This window comes from Lissotriton helveticus, chromosome 3_1 (genome assembly GCF_964261635.1).
Source record: "Lissotriton helveticus chromosome 3_1, aLisHel1.1, whole genome shotgun sequence".
NCBI classification, from domain to species: Eukaryota; Metazoa; Chordata; class Amphibia; order Caudata; family Salamandridae; genus Lissotriton; species Lissotriton helveticus.
Genome location: NC_136061.1, coordinates 310,176,480 through 310,200,106, shown reverse-complemented (window position 1 = coordinate 310,200,106; position 23,627 = coordinate 310,176,480). Strand labels below are relative to the sequence as shown.

Sequence of the window (23,627 nt, the reverse complement as noted above, 5' to 3'; positions counted from 1 at the left end):
AGCTAATCCCATGATGAGGATACTCAGGAATCTCAAACCTTTCCTCCCACAAGCTGACTTCAAGCAAGTGGTCCAATCGCTTGTTTTGCCGAGGCTAGACTATGGCAGTGCAACACTCTGTGGCCTCGTCAAATATACCTTGGCCCCACTAAGGGCTTCACTTAATGCAGCGGCCACACTGGTCATGGGTACCAAAAGAAACAAGCACATTTCTCCAGTCTTAAAATTCCTAAATTGGTTGCCCTATGAAGCAAGAATTCAGCTAAAGATTGCCTGTCTGTCTCACAAATCCCTCCATTTCAAAACCCCCAGTTATCTAGCACAAAAGCAACAATTATCCGGAGGGGGTAGACTTTTTCAGAGTGCTAACTCTCTCCTCCTGAAACCACAGATCTTTTACAAAAATAGAACGTGTCACCAAGCTTTCTCCGGCTCTGCGCCAAAAATCTGGAAATCTCTCCCCCGGATATATGCAGAATCTCCTCCAAGGTTGCCTTCAAATTGGAAGTAAAAAGATTCCTCATGAACAAGTTCCTACCTTAAAAGGGTCTCGAATCATCTGCTCTAATGCTTTGGACTTACACCCTAAGTCCTGCGTTTGGTGTTATTCTGCTTTACTAGTCACTTGCTCCCCTCCCAGTTTGCTATGTTCCAGTTATTATCTTACCCTTTGTTGTCCCTTTCGATTGTAACCTTTTTGTTTGATATGCATGTGTGATTTGTTTGGGTTGGTATTCCTTCTTATGATTGTACTGCAACTATTACCTTCCTCTCCTTCAAATTGTAAAGCACTCTGATATCCTTCGGGATCATGTTTCCGCTATATAAAACTTTATAAAAATAAATAAATACACCTAAGAGGGGTGGCCAGGCTGCATGAACTCACCTAGGGTGCTGCGTGCTAGTCCTGACAGGAACGTTCGAGCAGTGTGGACACATCTGGGGTGCTGCATGCAAGCCCTCAGACAGGAGACCAAGCTGCGTGAACTCACCTTGGGTGTGATGTGCCTGGGCCGAATAGGGGTGGTCGAGCTGTCTGGATGCCTTTGGGGTGCTGCACGCCTACGCCTCTGAGGTATGGTCGTGCTGCATCAACTACCCTGGGGTGTTGTATACCAAGGCCTAGAAGGGGTTGTTGAGCTGCGTGGACTCAACGGGGGTGTTGTGTGCCTATGCGTAAGAGTGGTGGCCGAGCTACGTCAACTACCCTGAGGTGCTGCATGCCAGACCTGGGGGGGTGTTCGTGCTGCATGGACTAACCTAGGGCACAGCATGCCTGGACCTCAGAGGGATGCTCCCACCTGGGGTGCTACGTGACTCGATCTGACTCGAGAGGGGTGGCCGAGCCACGTGCACTCACTTGAGGTGTTGTGTGCCTAGAACTGAGAGGGTTGGCCGAGCCATGTGCACTCACTTGAGGTGTTGTGTACCTAGATCCGAGAGGGTTGGCCGAGCCACGTGCACTCACATGAGGTGTTGTGTACCTAGATCCATGAGGGTTGGCCGAGCCACGTGCACTCACTTGAGGTGCTGTGTACCTAGATCCGAGAGGGGTGGCCGAGCCACGTGCACTCACTTGAGATGCTGTGTACCTAGATCCGAGAGGGGTGGCCGAGCCACGTGCACTCCCTTGAGGTGTTATGTACCTAGATCAGAGAGGGGTGCACTCACTTGAGGTACTGTGTACCTGGATCCCAGAGGGGTGGCCGAGCCGCGTGCACTCCCTTGAGGTGTTGTGTACCTAGGTCCGAGAGGGGTGGCCGAGCCGCGTGCACTCACTTGAGGTGTTGTGTACCTAGATCCGAGATGGGTGGCCGAGCCGCGTGCACTCACTTGAGGTACTGTGTACCTGGATGGCCGAGCCGCGTACACTCACTTGAGGTGCTGTGTGCCTAGATCGGAGAGGGGTGGCTGAACCGCGTGCACTTACTTGAGGTGCTGTGTACCTAGATCCGAGAGGGGTGGCCAAGCTGCGTGCACTCCCTTGAGGTGTTGTGTACCAAGATCTGAGAGGAGTGGCCGAGCCACGTCCACTCAATTGAGGGGGTGGCCGAGCCTCGTCCACTTACTTGAGGTGTTGTGCACCTAGATCTGAGAGGGGTGGCAGAGCCACGCGCACTCACTTGAGGGGTTGTGTACCTAGATTTGAGAGGGGTGGCCGAGCCACGTCCACTCACTTGAGGGGTTGGCTACCTAGATCCGGAAGGGGTGGCCAAGCCGCGTGCAGTCCCTTGAGGTATTGTGTACCTGGATCTGAGAGGGGTGGCCGAGCCGCGTGCACTCACTTGAGGTGCTGTGTACCTTGATCCGAGAGGGGTGGCCGATCCGCGTGCACATTTAAAGTGCTGTGTACCTAGATCAGACCTGTGCACTCACTTGAGGTGTTGTGCACCTAGATCTGAGAGGGGTGGCCGAGCCACACAGACTCACTTGAGGTGTTGTGTACCTAGATCTGAGAGGGGTGGCCGAGCCACGAGTACTCATTTGAGGTGTTGCGTACCTAGATCTGAGAGGGGTGGCCGAGCCCCGTCCACTCACTTGAGGGGGTGGCCGAGAAACGTCCACTCACTTGAGGTGTTGTGCACCTAGATCCGAGAGAGGTGGCCGAGCCACGCGCACTCACTTGAGGTGTTGTGTACCTAGATCTGAGAGGGTTGGCCAAGCCACGCGCACTCAGTTAAGGTGTTGTGTACCTAGATCTGAGAGGGGTGGCCGAGCCACATCCACTCACTTGAGGGGGTGGCCGAGCCACGTCCACTCACTTGAGGTGTTGGCCGAGCCACGTGCACTCACTTGAGGTGCTGTGCACCTGGATCTGAGAGGGGTGGCCAAGCCACACGCACTCACTTGAGGTGTTGTGTACCTAGATCTGAGAGGGGTAGCCGAGCCACGCGCACTCACTTGAGGTGTTGTGTATCTAGATCTGAGAGGGGTGGCCAAGCCACGTCCACTCACTTGAGGGGGTGGCTGAGCCACGTCCACTCACTTGAGGTGTTGTGCACCTAGATATGAGAGGGGTGGCTGAGCCACGCGCACTCACTTGAGGTGTTGTGTACCTAAATCTGAGAGGGGTGGCCGAGCCAAGTGCACTCACTTGAGGTGTTGTGCACCTAGATCTGAGAGGGGTGGCTGAGCCATGTGCACTCACTTGAGGTGCTGTGTACCTAGATCTGAGAGGGGTGGCCGAACCAAGTGCACTCACTTGAGGTGTTGTGTACCTGGATCAGAGAGGGGTGGCCAAGCCATGCGCACTCACTTGAGGTGTTGTGCACCTAGATCTGAGAGGGGTGGCCGAGCCACGTCCACTTACTTGAGGTGTTGTGTACCTAGATCTGAGAGGGGTGGCCGAGCCACGAGCACTCACTTGAGGTGTTGTGTACCTAGATCTGATGTGGGTGGCCAAGCCACGTCCCCTCACTTGAGGGGGTGGTTGAGCCACGTCCACTCACTTGAGGTGTTGTGCACCTAGATCTGAGAGGGGTGGCTGAGCCACGCGCACTCACTTGAGGTGTTGTGTACCTAAATCTGAGAGGGGTGGCCGAGCCACGTGCACTCACATGAGGTGTTGTGTACCTAGATCCATGAGGGTTGGCCGAGCCACGTGCACTCACATGAGGTGTTGTGTACCTAGATCCATGAGGGTTGGCCGAGCCACGTGCACTCACTTGAGGTGCTGTGTACCTAGATCCGAGAGGGGTGGCCGAGCCACGTGCACTCACTTGAGATGCTGTGTACCTAGATCCGAGAGGGGTGGCCGAGCCACGTTCACTCCCTTGAGGTGTTATGTACCTAGATCAGAGAGGGGTGCACTCACTTGAGGTACTGTGTACCTGGATCCCAGAGGGGTGGCCGAGCCGCGTGCACTCCCTTGAGGTGTTGTGTACCTAGGTCCGAGAGGGGTGGCCGAGCCGCGTGCACTCACTTGAGGTGTTGTGTACCTAGATCCGAGATGGGTGGCCGAGCCGCGTGCACTCACTTGAGGTACTGTGTACCTGGATGGCCGAGCCGCGTACACTCACTTGAGGTGCTGTGTGCCTAGATCGGAAAGGGGTGGCTGAACCGCGTGCACTTACTTGAGGTGCTGTGTACCTAGATCCGAGAGGGGTGGCCAAGCTGCGTGCACTCCCTTGAGGTGTTGTGTACCAAGATCTGAGAGGAGTGGCCGAGCCACGTCCACTCAATTGAGGGGGTGGCCGAGCCTCGTCCACTTACTTGAGGTGTTGTGCACCTAGATCTGAGAGGGGTGGCAGAGCCACGCGCACTCACTTGAGGGGTTGTGTACCTAGATTTGAGAGGGGTGGCCGAGCCACGTCCACTCACTTGAGGGGTTGGCTACCTAGATCCGGAAGGGGTGGCCAAGCCGCGTGCACTCCCTTGAGGTATTGTGTACCTGGATCTGAGAGGGGTGGCCGAGCCGCGTGCACTCACTTGAGGTGCTGTGTACCTTGATCCGAGAGGGGTGGCCGATCCGCGTGCACTCATTTAAAGTGCTGTGTACCTAGATCAGACCTGTGCACTCACTTGAGGTGTTGTGCACCTAGATCTGAGAGGGGTGGCCGAGCCACACAGACTCACTTGAGGTGTTGTGTACCTAGATCTGAGAGGGGTGGCCGAGCCACGAGTACTCATTTGAGGTGTTGCGTACCTAGATCTGAGAGGGGTGGCCGAGCCCCGTCCACTCACTTGAGGGGGTGGCCGAGAAACGTCCACTCACTTGAGGTGTTGTGCACCTAGATCCGAGAGAGGTGGCCGAGCCACGCGCACTCACTTGAGGTGTTGTGTACCTAGATCTGAGAGGGTTGGCCAAGCCACGCGCACTCAGTTAAGGTGTTGTGTACCTAGATCTGAGAGGGGTGGCCGAGCCACATCCACTCACTTGAGGGGGTGGCCGAGCCACGTCCACTCACTTGAGGTGTTGGCCGAGCCACGTGCACTCACTTGAGGTGCTGTGCACCTGGATCTGAGAGGGGTGGCCAAGCCACACGCACTCACTTGAGGTGTTGTGTACCTAGATCTGAGAGGGGTAGCCGAGCCACGCGCACTCACTTGAGGTGTTGTGTATCTAGATCTGAGAGGGGTGGCCACCTAAGTCCCCTCACTTGAGGGGGTGGTTGAGCCGCGTGCACTCACTTGAGGTGCTGTGTACCTTGATCCGAGAGGGGTGGCCGATCCGCGTGCACTCATTTAAAGTGCTGTGTACCTAGATCAGACCTGTGCACTCACTTGAGGTGTTGTGCACCTAGATCTGAGAGGGGTGGCCGAGCCACACAGACTCACTTGAGGTGTTGTGTACCTAGATCTGAGAGGGGTGGCCGAGCCACGAGTACTCATTTGAGGTGTTGCGTACCTAGATCTGAGAGGGGTGGCCGAGCCCCGTCCACTCACTTGAGGGGGTGGCCGAGAAACGTCCACTCACTTGAGGTGTTGTGCACCTAGATCCGAGAGAGGTGGCCGAGCCACGCGCACTCACTTGAGGTGTTGTGTACCTAGATCTGAGAGGGTTGGCCAAGCCACGCGCACTCAGTTAAGGTGTTGTGTACCTAGATCTGAGAGGGGTGGCCGAGCCACATCCACTCACTTGAGGGGGTGGCCGAGCCACGTCCACTCACTTGAGGTGTTGGCCGAGCCACGTGCACTCACTTGAGGTGCTGTGCACCTGGATCTGAGAGGGGTGGCCAAGCCACACGCACTCACTTGAGGTGTTGTGTACCTAGATCTGAGAGGGGTAGCCGAGCCACGCGCACTCACTTGAGGTGTTGTGTATCTAGATCTGAGAGGGGTGGCCACCTAAGTCCCCTCACTTGAGGGGGTGGTTGAGCCACGTCCACTCACTTGAGGTGTTGTGCACCTAGATCTGAGAGGGGTGGCTGAGCCACGCGCACTCACTTGAGGTGTTGTGTACCTAAATCTGAGAGGGGTGGCCGAGCCAAGTGCACTCACTTGAGGTGTTGTGCACCTAGATCTGAGAGGGGTGGCTGAGCCATGTGCACTCACTTGAGGTGCTGTGTACCTGGATCTGAGAAGGGTGGCCGAACCAAGTGCACTCACTTGAGGTGTTGTGTACCTGGATCCGAGAGGGGTGGCCGAGCCACGTGCACTCACTTGAGGTGCTGTGTACCTGGATCTGAGAGGGGTGGCCGAGCCACGTGCACTCACTTGAGGTGCTGTGTACCTGGATCAGAGAGGGGTGGCCAAGCCATGCGCACTCACTTGAGGTGTTGTGCACCTAGATCTGAGAGGGGTGTCCGAGCCACGTCCACTTACTTGAGGTGTTGTGTACCTAGACCTGAGAGGGGTGGCCGAGCCACGAGCACTCACTTGAGGTGTTGTGTACCTAGATCTGATGGGGGTGGCCAAGCCACGTCCCCTCACTTGAGGGGGTGGTTGAGCCACGTCCACTCACTTGAGGTGTTGTGCACCTAGATCTGAGAGGGGTGGACGAGCCACGTGCACTCACTTGAGGTGTTGTGTACCTAGATCTGATGTGGGTGGCCAAGCCACGTCCCCTCACTTGAGGGGGTGGTTGAGCCACGTCCACTCACTTGAGGTGTTGTGCACCTAGATCTGAGAGGGGTGGCTGAGCCACGCGCACTCACTTGAGGTGTTGTATACCTAAATCTGAGAGGGGTGGCCGAGCCAAGTGCACTCACTTGAGGTGTTGTGCACCTAGATCTGAGAGGGGTGGCTGAGCCATGTGCACTCACTTGAGGTGCTGTGTACCTGGATCTGAGAAGGGTGGCCGAACCAAGTGCACTCACTTGAGGTGTTGTGTACCTGGATCCGAGAGGGGTGGCCGAGCCACGTGCACTCACTTGAGGTGCTGTGTACCTGGATCTGAGAGGAGTGGCCGAGCCACGTGCACTCACTTGAGGTGCTGTGTACCTGGATCAGAGAGGGGTGGCCAAGCCATGCGCACTCACTTGAGGTGTTGTGCACCTAGATCTGAGAGGGGTGGCCGAGCCACGTCCACTTACTTGAGGTGTTGTGTACCTAGACCTGAGAGGGGTGGCCGAGCCACGAGCACTCACTTGAGGTGTTGTGTACCTAGATCTGATGGGGGTGGCCAAGCCACGTCCCCTCACTTGAGGGGGTGGTTGAGCCACGTCCACTCACTTGAGGTTTTGTGCACCTAGATCTGAGAGGGGTGGACGAGCCACGTGCACTCACTTGAGGTGTTGTGCACCTAGATCTGAGAGGGGTGGCCGAGACACGCGCACTCACTTGAGGTGTTATGTACCTAGATCTGAGAGGGGTGGCTTAGCCACGTGCACTCACTTGAGGTGCTGTGTACCTGGATCTGAGAGGGGTGGCCGAGACACGCGCACTCACTTGAGGTGTTATGTACCTAGATCTGAGAGGGGTGGCCGAGACACGCGCACTCACTTGAGGTGTTATGTACCTAGATCTGAGAGGGGTGGCCGAGCCACGTGCACTCACTTGAGGTACTGTGTACCTAGATCTGAGAGGGGTGGCCGAGCCACGTGCACTCACTTGAGGTGATGTGTACCTGGATCTGAGAGGGGTGGCCGAGCCACGTGCACTCACTTGAGGTGCTGTGTACCTGGATCTGAGAGGGGTGGCCGAGACACGCGCACTCACTTGAGGTGTTATGTACCTAGATCTGAGAGGGGTGGCCGAGCCACGTGCACTCACTTGAGGTGCTGTGTACCTAGATCTGAGAGGGGTGGCCGAGCCAAGTGCACTCACTTGAGGTGCTGTGTACCTGGATCTGAGAGGGGTGGCCGAGACACGCGCACTCACTTGAGGTGTTGTGCACCTGGATCTGAGAGGGCCGGAGAGCCGCTTGGACTCATCTAGGGGGCTGCGTGCCTAAACCTGGGAGGGATGGCTTAACTACGTGTACTCACATGGGGTGCTGTGTACCTAGAAGTGAAAGGATTACCATCTGCCAGGACTCACCTTGGCGCTCACCGGGGGTGCTGCATGCCCGGACCTAAAGAAAGGTGACTGAGCTGGTGGGCTCAGCTGAGGCTACGCCCGAGAGGGGTGCCCGAGCCGTCTGCACTCACTTGAGGTGCTGCGTGTCTGAGAGACGTGGCCGGGCTGCGTGGACTGGGACTGTGTAAAACGCGGAGCCGCACTCTGTGAGTGCGCCTGGGCCTGATCCCTGATGAGTGTGATAATGGCACGTGTGGCTCGGCTGCGGGAGTTCACCTGTGCTGCGTGCGTGTGCCCGCAGAGGTGGTCTCGTGGTTGCGTGCGCGTGAACATGGCAGTGGTTGCCCAGCTGTGCATGCCACCTGATCGTGTGTGGCCCCGCAGTGAAGCCGCGCAGCTGCGCGAGCTCACCTGGACCAGCCTCGTTCCGTGGCCTCCTGGGCTCTGCTGGGATGCTGGACAGCGACACCAGTCGCATCCCACCCTCCTCTCCCCGCCCCCTGTCTCTGCCGCCCCTGGCTGGCTGTCAGTCACTCAGCGGCCGCAGCAACCGTGCAGAGAGGGAGGGGGAGCCGGGAAGGGCTGGAGTGGGGGGCGTTTGGGGGGGGGGGGGGTGGGTCGAAAGGGGGGACTGGAGGGCAGGATGGAGCTGAAGTCGAAAGGGCCGAGGAAGATTCTGATAGTAGGAAAGTGGTGGGAAAGAGGGGTCAATAAATAAAGGAAAGGTAGACTATAACAAGTAGGGAGGAAGGAGGTAAACAAGGATGGAAGACAGGCTAGTGGAAGGAACGGTGGGAGGGGCCGGGGATGGAAGGGATGACCGGACATAGAGAAAGTGAAGTGAATAGAGAGAAGGGGGTGGGGGTGGGGGGGGGCAGGCGGGGTAAGAAGAAAGACTTGAAGAGAAAGGGTAACCCCGATGAAAGAAGAACTGGAGAAGGGGAGAGATTACTAACTGGGGGACCTATGAGATGGAGCGGGGCATGAAGATACTGGAAGGGGTAAGGGGGGGCTGGCGTCCTAGATGGCAGGGTGAGGTAAATAGGAAACACTGGATAGATAGATAGATGGATGGATGGATGGATGGATGGATGGATGGATGGATGGATGGATGGATGGATGGATGGATGGATGGGTGGATGGATGGGTGGATGGGTTGGTGGATGGGTGGATGGATGGTGGGCAAGACGTGAATTGGAGGGAGGCAGAAGAGGTCGTTACTGGAGGCAGAGATTAATAAAGAGGGAAGTGATGGATGATGAGAAAGACAGAGGGGTACGTATGGCTTTCAAAGAGGAGAGTGAGAAGGAGAGAGCAGTGGTCGGGTGAGCAGGAGTGGTAAGAGGTGCAGAAACATGGAAGGTGGGCACTGCCACAAAGCAGGCAAAGACAGAGGGCGGAGGGGTTCAGGCAGAGAGAGATGGAAGGCGAGCAGGGTGGTGAAGGCACAGGGAGGTGAAGAGAGGGAGAGGTGGGAAGGGGTGGTGAAAGGGAGGAAACGGTGTCTGGAGAAGTAGAAAAGAGCGGGAAAGAGATAAGCGCGGAGTGTTAAAGAGGGAGGGACAGGTGTGGAGAGGTGAGAGGACAAGTGGGTGGAGGATTGTAGGACTAGGCTAGAGATGGTACAGTGGAGGAAGGAGAGTAGGAGAAGTGGGAGAGGAAAGGTAGACGGGTGGAGAAGAGAAGGGAGGCTCGCTGTGACGAATGTCCGAGAGGGAGGGAGAAGTGTCTAGAGAGGTGGAGAAGGAGAGAAGAGACACATAGGGGGAGTGGGGGAGGAGTGTCAGAGCTGGGGGAGAGGTAAAGAAAGGAGTGGTAGAGAAGTGACACAAAGTATCGGAGAGGGAGCGAGTGGTGGAGAGCAGCTCGTGTGGCGACAGGTGGAGGGAGTGTGGGAGGGTGGGAGGAGGGTGTCTAAAGAGGCGGAGGAGAGAGGCAGAGGGACGGAGTGATAAGGAAGAGACGCCGAGGGGAGAGGAGTGTCAGCGAGGGAGGAAGAGGTACAGAAGAGAGACACGGAGGAAGGAAAGGAGAAACTGTGTCAGCGGAGGAGGGGGAGCAAAAATAGAGGGAAGGGGAGGCGGAAGAGGGAGATTGTGAGAGAGGAAGGCAGAGGTGTCAAGAGAGGCGGAGGGAAGAAACACCCCGGGAGGGGAAGAAGAGTTTGAGAGAGGGCGGAAGAGGTGTGCACACAAGCGGAGGGGAGAGGAGAGCAGAGGGAGGGAAAGGTGTAGGGGAGGGAGCCGCCGCGCCGAAGAGCAGGCAGCGCTGCAGCCTGCAGCATGCACAAGGTGCTGTCTGAAAGTGCAGGAGGCTGGTAGGCGGTGCTGCGCCCCTGCACGCTGCGCCTGCCCCTGTATGCCCCTGCCCCCCGGCTCCCACCCCTGCCCCCGGCACCCCTCGGCCTGACCCCCGGCCCTCGCCGCCATTCTCCGCTGCCCTCCGCCGGGACTGGCCGCCTGCATGAACCTGCGCAAGGGGGAGAAACTGACCATCAGCATCCAGGAGCATATGGCCATCGACGTGTGCCCGGGGCCCATCAAGCCCATCAAGCAGATCTCCGACTACTTCCCGCGCTTCCCCCGGGGGCTGCCCGCTGCCGTGGTCAGCCGCAGCCACTCTCTCAAGGCGGCCGTCAGCCCCCAGTCCTCGGTCAGCCCCTCGGACCCGGGCCGGGAGGAGGAGGAGGACGTGGACCAGCTCTTCGGGGCCTACGGGGCGGAGGCGGCGGCCGCGGCCGCCCGGGGGCCCCCCAAGCCCCCCGAGGAGGAGGCCGACCTCGACGGCTACGAGTCCGACGACTGCAGTAAGTGGATCCCTGAGCAGCGGCTGCGTGCGCCCGGCGCCCCTGACCGCCACCTGTTAATCCCCTCGCTGCTGAGGCGTAAACCACCTGTTCATCCTTGCACCGCTGCTGAGGCGTAAACCACCTGTTCATCCTTGCACTGTTGCTGAGGCGTAAACCACCTGTTCATCCTTGCACCGCTGCTGACGCGTAAACCACCTGTTCATCCATGGGACGCTGTTTACGCGTAAACCACCTGTTCATCCATGGGACGCTGTTTACGCATCTGTGAACCGATCCCGCCTGTTCATCCTCGCAGTGTTCTGAACCACCTGTTTATCCTTCACGCTGCTTACTCGCCTTCGAACTCTTCTCGCCTGTTCATCCTTACAATGTTATCTGTTTATACTCGAAACCATCTGTTCATCCTCGCACCGCCTTTTACGCATCTGTGAACCGCTGTCTCCCGCGACCCATTCCCCTTACACTATGCTCGTGGGTTCATGCTGCGATGTTGTCTTTCTAAACTCCGATAAATACCCTTTCATCCATATTCTGCCAAGGGCTTGGATTTTAAATCACCCATATACTGCTACCTACTGAGACTTTCAGCCACCCGTTACCTCACACCACCTCATCACGCTCACAGTGCTGTTTGCTCCCCTTTACCTATACTCGATGGTCATCTGTACATTACTATCTGCTTATTTCCTAAACCACCTGTTTGTCCTCACACCACCTTTAACCATCTTTGTATCGCACTCGTCTGTTTCTCCTACACTGTCGTCTGTTTATATATCACCCGACGCAGTTATCCTTAAACCACTGTTTACTCATTTTCGGACTGCCCTCGCCTGTTCTTCCTTACAGTACTCGCCGCCCCCTTACACTTATCTTATGTGTTCATCCTTACAATGCCGTTTAAACCCCGAAGACACCTTGTCAACCACACACTGCTCTCTGCTCACACTTTAAACCACCTGTTCATTCATACACGGACATCTACTTGACGTTAAACCACCTGTTACTTCACGCCACCTCATCATCCTCAGAGCGCTGTTTATTCATCTTTAACCACCTGTTCATCCTCATAACCACTTGTTCATCCTTATAATGATCTGATTTCACTTTATACCACCTCTTCATCCTTACAGTGCTGTTTACAAATTACACATCCTTAAACTAGTCGCCCCGTTCATCCTTACAGCACTATCCGCTTATACCCTAAACCACCTGTTCATCCTCATAACCACTTGTTTCTCCTTAAACTGATGTGATTTGACTTTACACCACCTCTTCATCAGTACAGTGCTGTTTACACAACGTTAACCTAGTCCACCGTTCATCCTTAGGATGCTACATGTTCATACCATAAACCATTGGTCCACCCGGATAACCAACTATTCATATTTATATTGATATCCGTTTCTGTCAACCACCTAATAATTCTTATACTGGTATCTGTTTCTATCAACCAACTGTTCATCCTTATACTGGTGTCTGTTTCTATCAACCACCTGTTCATCCTTATTCTGGTATCTGTCTCTATCATCCACCTCTTCACCTTATACTAGTATCGGTTTCTATCAACCGCCTGTTCATCCTTATACTGGTATCAGTTTCTTTCAACCACCTGTTCATCCTTATACTTGTATCTGTTTCTATCAACAACCTCTTCATCCTTATACTTTTATTGGTTTCTATAAACCTCCTGTTCATCCTTATACTGGTATCTGTCTCTATCATCCACCTTTTCATCCTTATAGTGGTATCAGTTTATATAAACCAACTATTCATTCTTATACTGGTATCTGTTTCTATCAACAACCACCTGTTCTATTCTTATACAGGTATTTGTTCCTATGAACTACCTCTTTATCTTTATAGTGGTATATGTTTCTATCAACCACCTCTTTATCCGTATACTGTTCTCTGTTTCTATCAATAACCACATGTTCATCTTTATTCTGTTATCTGTTTCTATCAACCACCTGTTCATCCTTCTACTGGCATGTTTCTGGCATCTGTTTCTATCAACCACCTGTTCATCCTTATACTGGTATCTGTTTCTATCAACCACCTATCCATTCTTATACCAGCATCTGTTTCTATCTGTTCATCCTTATACTGGCATCTGTTTCTATCAACCACCTGTTCATCCTTATCCTATCGGTTTCTATCAACCACCTGTTTATCCTTATACTGGTATCGGTTTCTATGATCCGCCTGTTCATCCTTATACTGGCATCGATTTCTATGATCCACCTGTTCATCCTTATACTGGCATCGGTTTCTATCAACCACCTGTTCATCCTTATACTGGCATCGGTTTCTATGGTCCACCTGTTCTTCCTTATACTGGTATCTTTTTCCATCAACCACTTGTTCATCCTTACACTGATAGTCTGATTTCACTTTATACCTTCTCCTCACACTTGTACCGATATACTGATATCAGTTTAGACTCTAACCCACCTGTTAATCCCAATACTGATGTTTGATTTTAGTTTACACCGCCTCTTCATCAGGACAGTGCTGTTTACACATCCTTAAACTAGTCCCACTGTTCATCCTTCCAATGCTCTCTGCCTATACCTTACACGCCTGTGCATCCTAGCGCCCCTGCTCACTCACCCATATACTGATGCTGTTACATGTACTCTAAAGCAGCTGCTCGTCTCTACAATGCTACCTGGTTAAACTTGACACCACCTGTTCATCCTCGCAGTGTTGTCTGTTTATACTTGATGCCACCGGTTTATCCTTACCCTCATCCTTAAACTGCTCTTCTCTGTTCATCCGTACAGTGCTGTTTGTTCATACTTTAAACCACCTCTGTGTATTCACACTGCAACAGGTGCGTACTATAAACCACCTGCTCGCCCTTACATCACCTACCGGCCCTTACATTACACTCCTATGATCCTCCTTTCCATTCCACCTAGGTATACTACATATTATTTACAGTGCTGTCTGTTTATACTGCAAGCCACCTCTGCATCCTTAAACTCACCCTTAAACTATTCTCAATTGTTCACCAATACAGTGGTGTTTGTTTTTTACTGTAAACCACCTTTTCATCCGTAAATTCACCAGTCAAGTACCTTCCATTGTTCATCCTTTCAATGTTGTGCATTTAGAACCTCAAACCACCAATACATCCTTGTACTGCTATTTACTCCTCCATAAACCACTCTTGACTTTAAACCGCTGTCGGTTTATCCTTTAAACCACCTGTTAAGCCACGTCTTGCTATCTACTCAGACATAGGCTCGTCTTACCAGTTTTCCATGCTCGTCATGTTCCTAAACCACCTGTTCACCCTTAAACTGCTCTCCATCTGTCCGTAAACTACCCTTAGTGGAACATTATTACAGCAGTCTGTGTTTCTAACCCCCTACTTGGTCTCAAACCGCTCTTTACCTATACACCTTTTCATTTAGAGATACACCTGTTCACCCGTCCACTGCTGTGCAGTGGATCTACTCACACAGTGCTATCTAGTCACCCCCCATAAACAGTCTCTCCCGTTAACCCTTCAACTCACTACCCTTTAAACTACTCGATTAAACTACCCGTCCACCCCCATACAATTACTATTTATTAATCAACGAGGCTCATCTTTGCATCGGATCAATGGTTCGTCATTAGATTGCTATCTAGCCATGCTTGCAGTGCAATATATTCATAATCGAACTATTTTCACCTGTGCATTCACTAATAATCTGCCATCTATCCCCCATTAACTTGCCACAGAGTGAACTCACTGTCATTAAACTGTTCTCAGTGCTTCAGATGTAAGTACATTGCTGTGTAGTACTTTATAAACTGCTCTCTAGTCAGCCTCAGCCTGCTCTCACATGTGCACCCTCAAACTAACACCTGTTGTTCCTTAAACTGCCAACTACCCATCTTAAATTGTTATCTATTATTTCTTAAACTGCCGTGGGCACATTCTTCTTGTCCCCTCTAGTCTTCCTCAAACCACTACTCCTGCTCATGTTTGAATCGCAGTATATTTATCTTCACACTGCTATACATTCATCCTTACACCGCTATCTATTCACCCTTAAACAGCTACTGCTATGCTTTCATATGTAAACTACCTATTCATATTTATTTATTCTTACTCATTGCCTCCTGCTATTGCTTCACCCATGCACACTCTTAACCATTCACCCATCATCTATAACTTGTACATTTGTACAGGTGGCTTACCTGCTCTTTCTTAAAGTGTACAGTGTGCACCTGTAGACTGTTTATTCATCATTACTTTTACTTCAACTTCTGCAAACTATTTTCGTTTACTAGCCCTGTACTGAGGTATTCAACCTGTCCATGACCAATCCTATCCTAGTTACACTCACACTGTAGCTGTCGACCGATAAACACGAGATATTTATGTTTCTTAAACACCAGTTTCCCTGTTCATCCATGAACCGGTATCTATTCACCATTCGAGGGGTTTACTGACACCATTGAATAATAAACTATTCATCCTTAAACTGGGTGTCTTTCATCCTTAAACTAGTGCAGCCTATCCTGCTTAAACATGCTTACCTAGCCCTGGTTAAAGTCTTGTTACGAACTTACGCCTCCATTTGTAACCACTACTCATTCGCATTTACATCTTCTCCTGGATTCGCCCTTCCCTGCCCACAGTTCGCCCCTCCGGCCTCTGACTTACCCCGGTCCCTTTCCAGGCCTGGCGCCCTGTGTATTGCCTCAACGACCAACACGCCTTTATCGCCCTCAGATTATTAATTTAGCCCGTACTGCTAACAACGCTACTCCGTAAACCTTCCTCTTCGAGCCTCTGTCTCCCTGACAAGCCTGATGGAGGCCGTAAACACATGACTTCCGCTCACTCTTCCTTCATCCATCCTGCGCTGTCACCGCCCCTCCCCCGCGCTCTGCTGCATCACTATCCCCCCACTTCCGCCCGCTTATTTAAATGCTATTTAAATGCATGCTTAGCTGTGCTTATTGCTGGTGTCATTAGGTATTTATTCGCGGGCTTCTATCTATGTATCCTCTCCCAGCAATATTCGAGCTATCCCCAATCGTGCATAGTTACCAATCTGCCTGCAGTGTTCCCACGTGCCTGGTGAGCGTGTATTTATTTTTTAACTCGTGGCAGTGTACACTCATCCCTCACCCGCTCTGCCATGCTCACTTAATAGGCTTATTTCCCACCACGCATCCACCTTCGTTTAATTATTGGCTCTTAGCAGTGCGCCGTCCATCCGCATTAACAACCCAGAGGTGGGCCGCGCAGCTCTTCCGGCCCTCGGCGCCAGGCGCCCCCTACAGGAGAAGGAAGTGGCGCGCCGCTCGATAAACACAGGGACCCGGGTGTCGTCTGACTTGTATTAGGCATTCGTGGGAGGGCCCTGAGTCATCCTCTAGTTGAGCATCCAACAGGGACCCCTCACGGTGGTAAACTGCCTGCTTTGACATGATTTGTTCCTTGCTGTTTACATTCAGGTTTGCAGCACCAGTTGCTTAATTTAAACGATCTGCAAAAGAGGCTTCTGAAGTGAAATAATGCTGTTTTAAGGCTTCTCGCGGTCATAGCTCTTTAATTAGCTAGCCCAGGTAGCGATCTCTTTAATTATTTTGTGTACACGGAATGAGAATGGTAATTTTATAGCACATATTTCCGTACCCCCTGTTTTTCACAACTCTGCGAATTGTAATTAATTTTGGTCCATTTCTTCAAATTGTACTGTTATTGTAGTGTGTGTTCTGTTATTTGCATCTTTATATTCTGCCATTGGTAAAGTGACCTGACACATTTGGTTGGAATCATAAAAAAAAACCTGCTAATAAAAAGCACAATTACTGACGGACCATTGTGTGGATGTCAATACATCCGAGGCCAGAGCCTAGCCCGAAGACCTCGAAAGTAGCGAATATATAGTGTCACAACGTGCAGTATTTTATTTATTACCGTTGCTGAGTGTGGGGAGCATGGACGTCAAATCACCAAGATGCCAGGGGTAGCGGAATTGACATCACATGCCCTTTGACCTCCACTTTCACTCTCACATATATTTACACATACACACAAATTCACACATATACACGCTCGCACACATACACACACTCTCCCTCGCAAGCACGCACACAACATATATTTAAATGCATGTTTTACTTACCTCAGCTGCCATTCAATGGCATATTCCAGTTTATTGTACTCCATCATTATTACACTATTAGTGAATAATATATTTTATTTATTCATTATTAGTGTAATAAAAATTGACAAAAAATCAAGAGTGGAGTCTCGGCTGCCCGTGTGTTCCTGGCACTGTATTTGCCACCTCTAAGGCCATGGGTCGCAACGCCAGTGTTAGGGGTAGCAATGGGAAACCAGGGGTCACAACTGCGACCCGAGGCGACCCCTGCATGATGGTGGGTGGCCATAAATCATGAGAGGTGGAGCCTCGAGGGCTGATGATGCTCCACCCACCTCTCCCTTACCAATTATTTTGAACATCATATCGCTCTTGGCAAATCTGTGTTTAAGGGTTATGTATTTGTTATTCTGTGATGACGTTTTAAACAAATGTATTTAACCAGAACATGAGCTTAAATCCACAGAGTGAGTTCTAATCTCTCGAAATAGGCCTTGTGAGTCTGTGTCCAGTGATATTCCTGTGTAAACTGATCGTGGAATGGAAGCTGAGAGGCAGTGATGCAGCAGAGCTGCGTCACCCTCTAACCTGGGTTCTCCGGTTGGCTTGGCTTGTGGTTTGGATTATGGCTTGCGGCCTGGATTTGCTTGGCTTGGCTTGTGGCTTAGCTTGGCGATTGTGGCTTGGCTGATGTCTTGGCTTAGCTTGACTTGTGGCTTGGCTTGTGGATTAGTCACTCATCTCCTGTTACTACGAGGAGTGACACTCATCTCTGTTAGTAACAGCAGTGACCCTCATCTCCAGTGACTCCAATCAGTGTCACTCATCTCTACTTAGCAGCAGCAGTGCCCCTCATCTTTAGCTACAACCAGCAGTAGCCCTCCTCTTTACTTTGTCGCAGCATTGACACTCATCCCCAGTTACTACAAGCAGTGACACTCATCTCTGCTTACTAGCAGCAGTGTTCCTTATCGCGAGTTAATGCCAGCAGAGTTGCCTATCTGCATTTGCTACCAGTAGTGTCAGTCATCTCTACTTGGTAGCAGTGGTGTCCCTCATCCTTATCTATATCTAGCAGAGACACTTAGGACCAGATGTAGGAACCCTAATAACGGTCGGTAACGGCCGAAATGACCGAATTTTGTCCGTTACCGACCGGTATTAGACATTTGGGATGTAGGTGGCTACATTTCAGATTCGGTAATTTACCGAATCGGTATTTAAGAATTCGGTAAATTACCGAATTCTTAAATACCGATTCGGTAAATTAACGAATCTGAAATGTAGGAAACACTCAAGTGAGTACTTTTCAACTGTAAGGATTCGTTATTTACCACCAACTATCCCCTAGATGCATCAAGCATCCATTTTGCGATTCCTTGTTAGCGATAAATAAGGATTCACTAATAAGGAATAGCAAAATGCAATGCATGAAGAAGTCGCTTAAAAAAATAGAGATTTCTTAAAATTCCTTAATTGCGACTCGCAAATTGCGAGTCGCAATTAAGGAATACCTCCCCATTCATTCCTATGGGCCTAGAGGCCCATAGGAATGAATGGGAAGACAATCTCAATTTGTGATTCTCAATTAGAGAATCGCAAATTGAGATTCCCATTTCAAGGGTGCCAAGGTGTCCAAAAGACACCCTGTTGCACCCCTGAAATCTGCATATGTGTACATCTTGCACACACACATGCCCTAAGGGCATGTTTGTGTGTAAAATGGAACTTTTTCAAAGTTTTTGAAAATTACCATGAAGTACAACTTCATGGTAATTTGCGCCCTCTATTAGCGAAATCGCTAATTTTTTTAATTTAATGCATTGCATTTAAGGAATCTGAATTTGAGATTCCTTAAATGCAATAGGAATTTAAGTAATCACAATTTTGCGATTTCTTAAATTGCGATTTTTGCATTTGGGAGGATGCATCCCAAATGCAAAAATACCGGTCGCAAAGGGGCAGATTCTGAGAATCTGCCCCTTTGCAAGTGGATTTTAGCTTGATGCATCTGGGCCTATATGTTGGTGTTAAATAACGAATACCTTTGAAAATGCAAATCTGTGCATTTTCAACTATGCCATGTGGCAGACATACATGCCCTTAGGGCATGTATGTGTGCCACATCTGCACACAAGCACGATTCAGGGGTGCAACAGGGTGTCAAAGTGACACCCTGGCACCCTTGAATGTTTCCCCCATTTTACCAAATCGGTATTTACCGATTCAGTAATTGCCATTCAAGTCTTACAGATTCGGTAATTTTTACCGAAAATGTATCTACATCCAATTTACCTATTCGTAAATACTGAATCGGTAAAATTTGGTATTTAAGAATAGGTGAATTGGGATTACCCACATCTGGCCCCAAGTATCATCAGTGCTCCTTATCACACGTTGATACCAGCAGTGTAGCTCATCTCCAATTAGTTGTACAAGTGTTCCTTATCGCAGGTTAATCTCAGTAGTGTTGATCATAGTGACACTCATCTTTACTTAACAGCATCAGTATCCCTCATCTCCAGTTAGTGCAGCAGTGCCAGTCATCTTCAGTAAATAGCAGAAGTGTCCCCCATCTCTAGTTAGTGCCAACAAGGTCCCTCCTCCACAATTACTGGCAGCAGGGTCCCTCATCCACAATTAGTGGCAGCAGTGTCCCTCATCCATAGTTATTGTCAACAGTGCCCTTCATCTACAGCTAGTGGCAGCAGTGTCTCTCATCCACAGATAGTGGCAGCAGTGTCCCTCATCCATAGTTATTGTCAGCAGTGTCCCTCATCCACAGTTAGTGGCAGCAGTGTCTCTCATCCACAGATAGTGGCAGCAGTGTCCCTCATCCATAGTTATTGTCAGCAGTGCCCTTCATCTACAGCTAGTGGCAGCAGTGTCTCTCATCCCCAGTTAGTGCCAGCAGTGTCCTTCTTCCACAGTTAGTGACAGCAGTGTCCCTCATCCACAGTTAGTGGCAGCAGTGTCCCTCATCCACAGTTAGTGCCAACAGTGCCCCAAATGCACTATTAGTGGCAGAAGTGTCTCTTACACACAGTTAGTGGCAGCAGTATCTCATTCTCCACAGTTAGTGCCAGCAGTGTCCCTCATCCACAGTTAGTGCCAGAAGTATTCCCATTCTAGATACTAACAGTGTAACCGATCACTTCCCGGTTGTGTCAGTAGTGTATCACTTTTCCTCTCCTACTATCATGGCCACCCTCTCTAGTATTGTGTTCTCGACTTGCCATCTTTACTAAAAGAGCAAATCCAGACTTTAAACTCCGCCCACATCAAAGTGACACGCCCCTTCGTAGCATCCTTTCGCCTTACACATATCAGGTGCGTGCACAGACATCAACAGGCACTTTTGATGCCTTTTAAACGCCACCAGAGTCTTGCATTTAGAAACAGTGTTAATGAACATTATAAGTACCAATCTCAGTGGTGTTCATTTTATACACCCTAGATAAAGGCAAGAATGAGTTAACCATTCCCAGACAACTAGGGCCTCATTTATGAGAAATGACGCATCGCTGCGTGAAAGCAGGGATGCGTCACTTCTCAGTGCGCACTCCTTGCGACATACCTGATGCGTCATATTTAATGTATGATGCACCATGCCGCAAGGAGTTACAGATACGTCAGTATTTCTGACGTATCTGTAAGCGCAAAAGTGACGCATTGCTGGAGTGTGTCACAAAAGTGACGCAACTCCAGCAATGCGTCCTTTCACTTGGGGCAGGCCCCATGTGAAAGGGCCTACGTCAGTCTTACGCCTGCTGTGAGGCAGGTGCAAGATTTTGACGCAACGGCGTCCTAGAAGTGACGCAGTGAAATCTCATAGATTTCACTGCGTCACTTCTACGAGGCTTTTTGCGGGGGAACGCCCCCCCCCTTGCATACATTATACCTGACGCAGGTATAATGTAGCGCAGGGGTTTACAAAGTGACGCATCTGCTTAGATGTGTCACTTTGTAAATAGTGTGCAACAGGAGGCATGTTTTACGCATCGGAAACGCAAAACTGACGCAAGGCCTCATAAATGAGACCCCCAGATTCCAACCTTTGAGCTGCATTTTGCCCGAGAGGTACCACAGTAGAACATTAACAATGGAGTTTCCTTACCAGCTGTGCTTGCTGGCGCTATATGAGCTGGCTCAGAGGTTAAGGCACCTGCTGCAGAGACCTGTGTAGGTACCTACTCTCAGGGAATAAAACCGCCGTCCAAGTCATTGGCGCTCTTGTTAAAGATTACTTGGCCCTAGGCAGGTGCACTGAAAACCCCTAGCCATTCCTCTGTGGAAACGTGTCTATGTGCTTACCTTGCTGTAGTATTTTCCACCTTATGCAAAATTCTATATTTTAAAACAAAATAACTGCTTTTAGCTCGAATTGATCAAAACTGATTGAGGTATGCCCTTTATTAGAAGAAAAATTGCTATCTGCAGAGTGCAATACTGTATATGTTTACATACTCTATTTTACTCGGTAAGGTAGAAGGAACAGTGTTAATAAAATAGCATTCTGTGCATCCATGCAGGATAAAAACGATAATTGTTATTTAAAATTCTGTCTGCTGAAAAAGTATAGTTTTTGTGTGAAATGTATTTACTTTTCATAGAACTGACATCCCTTTTATATCACTAAACGCTATGACTGCTGCATGGACACGAGCTGAGTCTGCAGACTGCATGCCTGAATTCCAAGGCAGTACAATAATTCTATGGTGTTTGCGTGTGTCCTTGAGCAACCTGCAGGTCACACGTTCCTAGTCTATTAAATAGATGCGAGGGTTATGCACCAACTGCAAACATAGGTATGCAACTAGCCAGGCCTAAATGTGACTCTTAATTCAATTGTTTTCTTTTGAGGTTGATAAAACGAAAAGGGATGGAAGGCAGCGATGACCTCTTCTGCTGCTTGAGGAATTGAAAAAGAGGTTGCTGGTGCCAGTAGCCATGCTTTGCTCGCACACACTCATTTGTGGTCTGAGGCAGCAAGCAGAGCCTGCGTCACATCCCCTCTGGTGTGTGATGCCAGCCGCCTAGCCCAGCTTGAGCTGGACAATGCCAGCACTGAGAGCTGAGGTCTCACAGTAAGGACATGGCTGACAGCCACAGGCCAAGGATCAGGCACTAATGTGATATAAATATAGCACAGTAAACTGACTTGCTCCTTGACGATTAAAGACCTGATTACACAATTGGCCCGCCCATTAACTTGTGATCCCAGCGCACACATCTATTTGCAGAGGATGGTGTGATGTTTATTACACCTGGTAATTGCTTGGTGCAATAAACGATTCCCCTTCCTTTAAAATTCAGCATGTCGAATATGTTAGAATTTGACACGGGAAAATGGCAAATATTTACCTGAATATTTAGTTTCTGGTGTGGTCCATGTGTTAGTACCTGAAAATTCAGACTAAGCGGTCTCCAACCAGTAGCTCGTGAGCTACTGAGCTCTCCAACTACCTCGGAGTAGCTCACCTGTGTGTAGACCAGATTATGAAATAAGAAAGCTTTTGCTTGCTGGAATAATATAACACTGATAATATTTTTCTGTTAGCAAATAATTATTGCATCCAATAAATTCTGAAGACCTTGGTGTCTGATTTCATTGGGGGTGATAATTACTACAGAGGACATGGGGCTCTCCTACTCAGGCCCTCAATGATAACTGTCAGCCGCCATGTGAATTGTTTTATCAACATCCAGGGATGAAGGAATGAGGCAGCACTACTTTTAATTGCTCTTGTGCAGTTTGTACTAACACACGGGCCAGTCTCCGCTACTGTTGTACAGCCCTGTACTCTCCTTTTGCGCTGCTTTGGCCGTGAACCAATGCTTAATTTGAGCAGGTGGTTCAAGTGGGGCCACTCACACTCACTTTTGGGGACTGACAATTATTGTTTCTCATCAGATTCAAACCCAGAGCAAAAAAGTGAAAAACGCAAAAAAGGGGGAAGAAGGGGGAAGAGAAAGATGGAAGAACCGTGGCAAAGGGAGAAAGCAGGAACTAGCATCTTTGAGACACAGGGCCTGGAGATGCAAGGTGGTGGATTAAAGAGGCGTGAGGTGGAATCAGGACTATGCAGCCTCAATGTTCAGCATTCCAACATTTAAAAGCTGTGGGATTTTTAGCAACATTTTAGGCCCTGTCACATATTCCTTCACAAATTAAGTACTGCTGCGAACATACCTCCAACTTCTACATCCAAGGAGGGACATGAGCAGACGGTCCAAATACTATTTGCGTCTTAGATCACGCAGAATGTGGCCAACAATTGGATCTCAGCAGATTTTCTCCAATATCACACGCAGATTTGTGGTTAATGACATAATGCATGCCGGACTTGTAGTCCAGGTTCACTTCAAGTGATCCAAGTGATGTAACCACTTATTGATTCGTAAATGAAAATCCCCGCTCTGGGGCACCGCGTCCTGGGTGACACAGATGAATCTGTTAACCTTTTCTCTTTCTGGTGGTCAGGGTGACCAGGGTGCAGCGACCTGCCCCGGGCTGAGGCTGCAGGCATGCTCCGCTTCAAGAGCAGCCCTGACTGGCATCGTGCCAGCCTCCCCTGAGATGCGAACGGTGCCCAGAAAGCAAGCCATGCGAGCGAGTTCTGTAACATGTGGGCTGTCACTCTAGCTACATGCATTAGTCAGAGCCTGTAGGTGTTTCTCTTCCTGGCATGAAAAGGATGCGCTATAAATACTCGGAGGCGTCTTTCTGGCGCTGTATGTCATTGACGCGCACACGACTGGAGAGGTCATTCGGCGCATGTTTGATTGTTGTCATCCAGAAG

The 23,627-nt window shown here is 50.3% G+C and overlaps 1 protein-coding gene across 1 annotated transcript in view; it reads left to right on the top strand.

Annotated features, from left to right (window-relative positions):
* The first annotated feature begins 10,362 nt into the window (after window positions 1–10,362).
* The window catches only part of DOC2B (double C2 domain beta), a 2,292,694-nt gene continuing 2,279,429 nt past the window's right edge, over window positions 10,363–23,627 (top strand). The window contains exon 1 of the mRNA XM_078683586.1: window positions 10,363–10,705. Within this exon, the coding sequence (XP_078539712.1) occupies window positions 10,363–10,705 (343 nt within the window). The remainder of the gene's footprint in view (window positions 10,706–23,627) is intronic.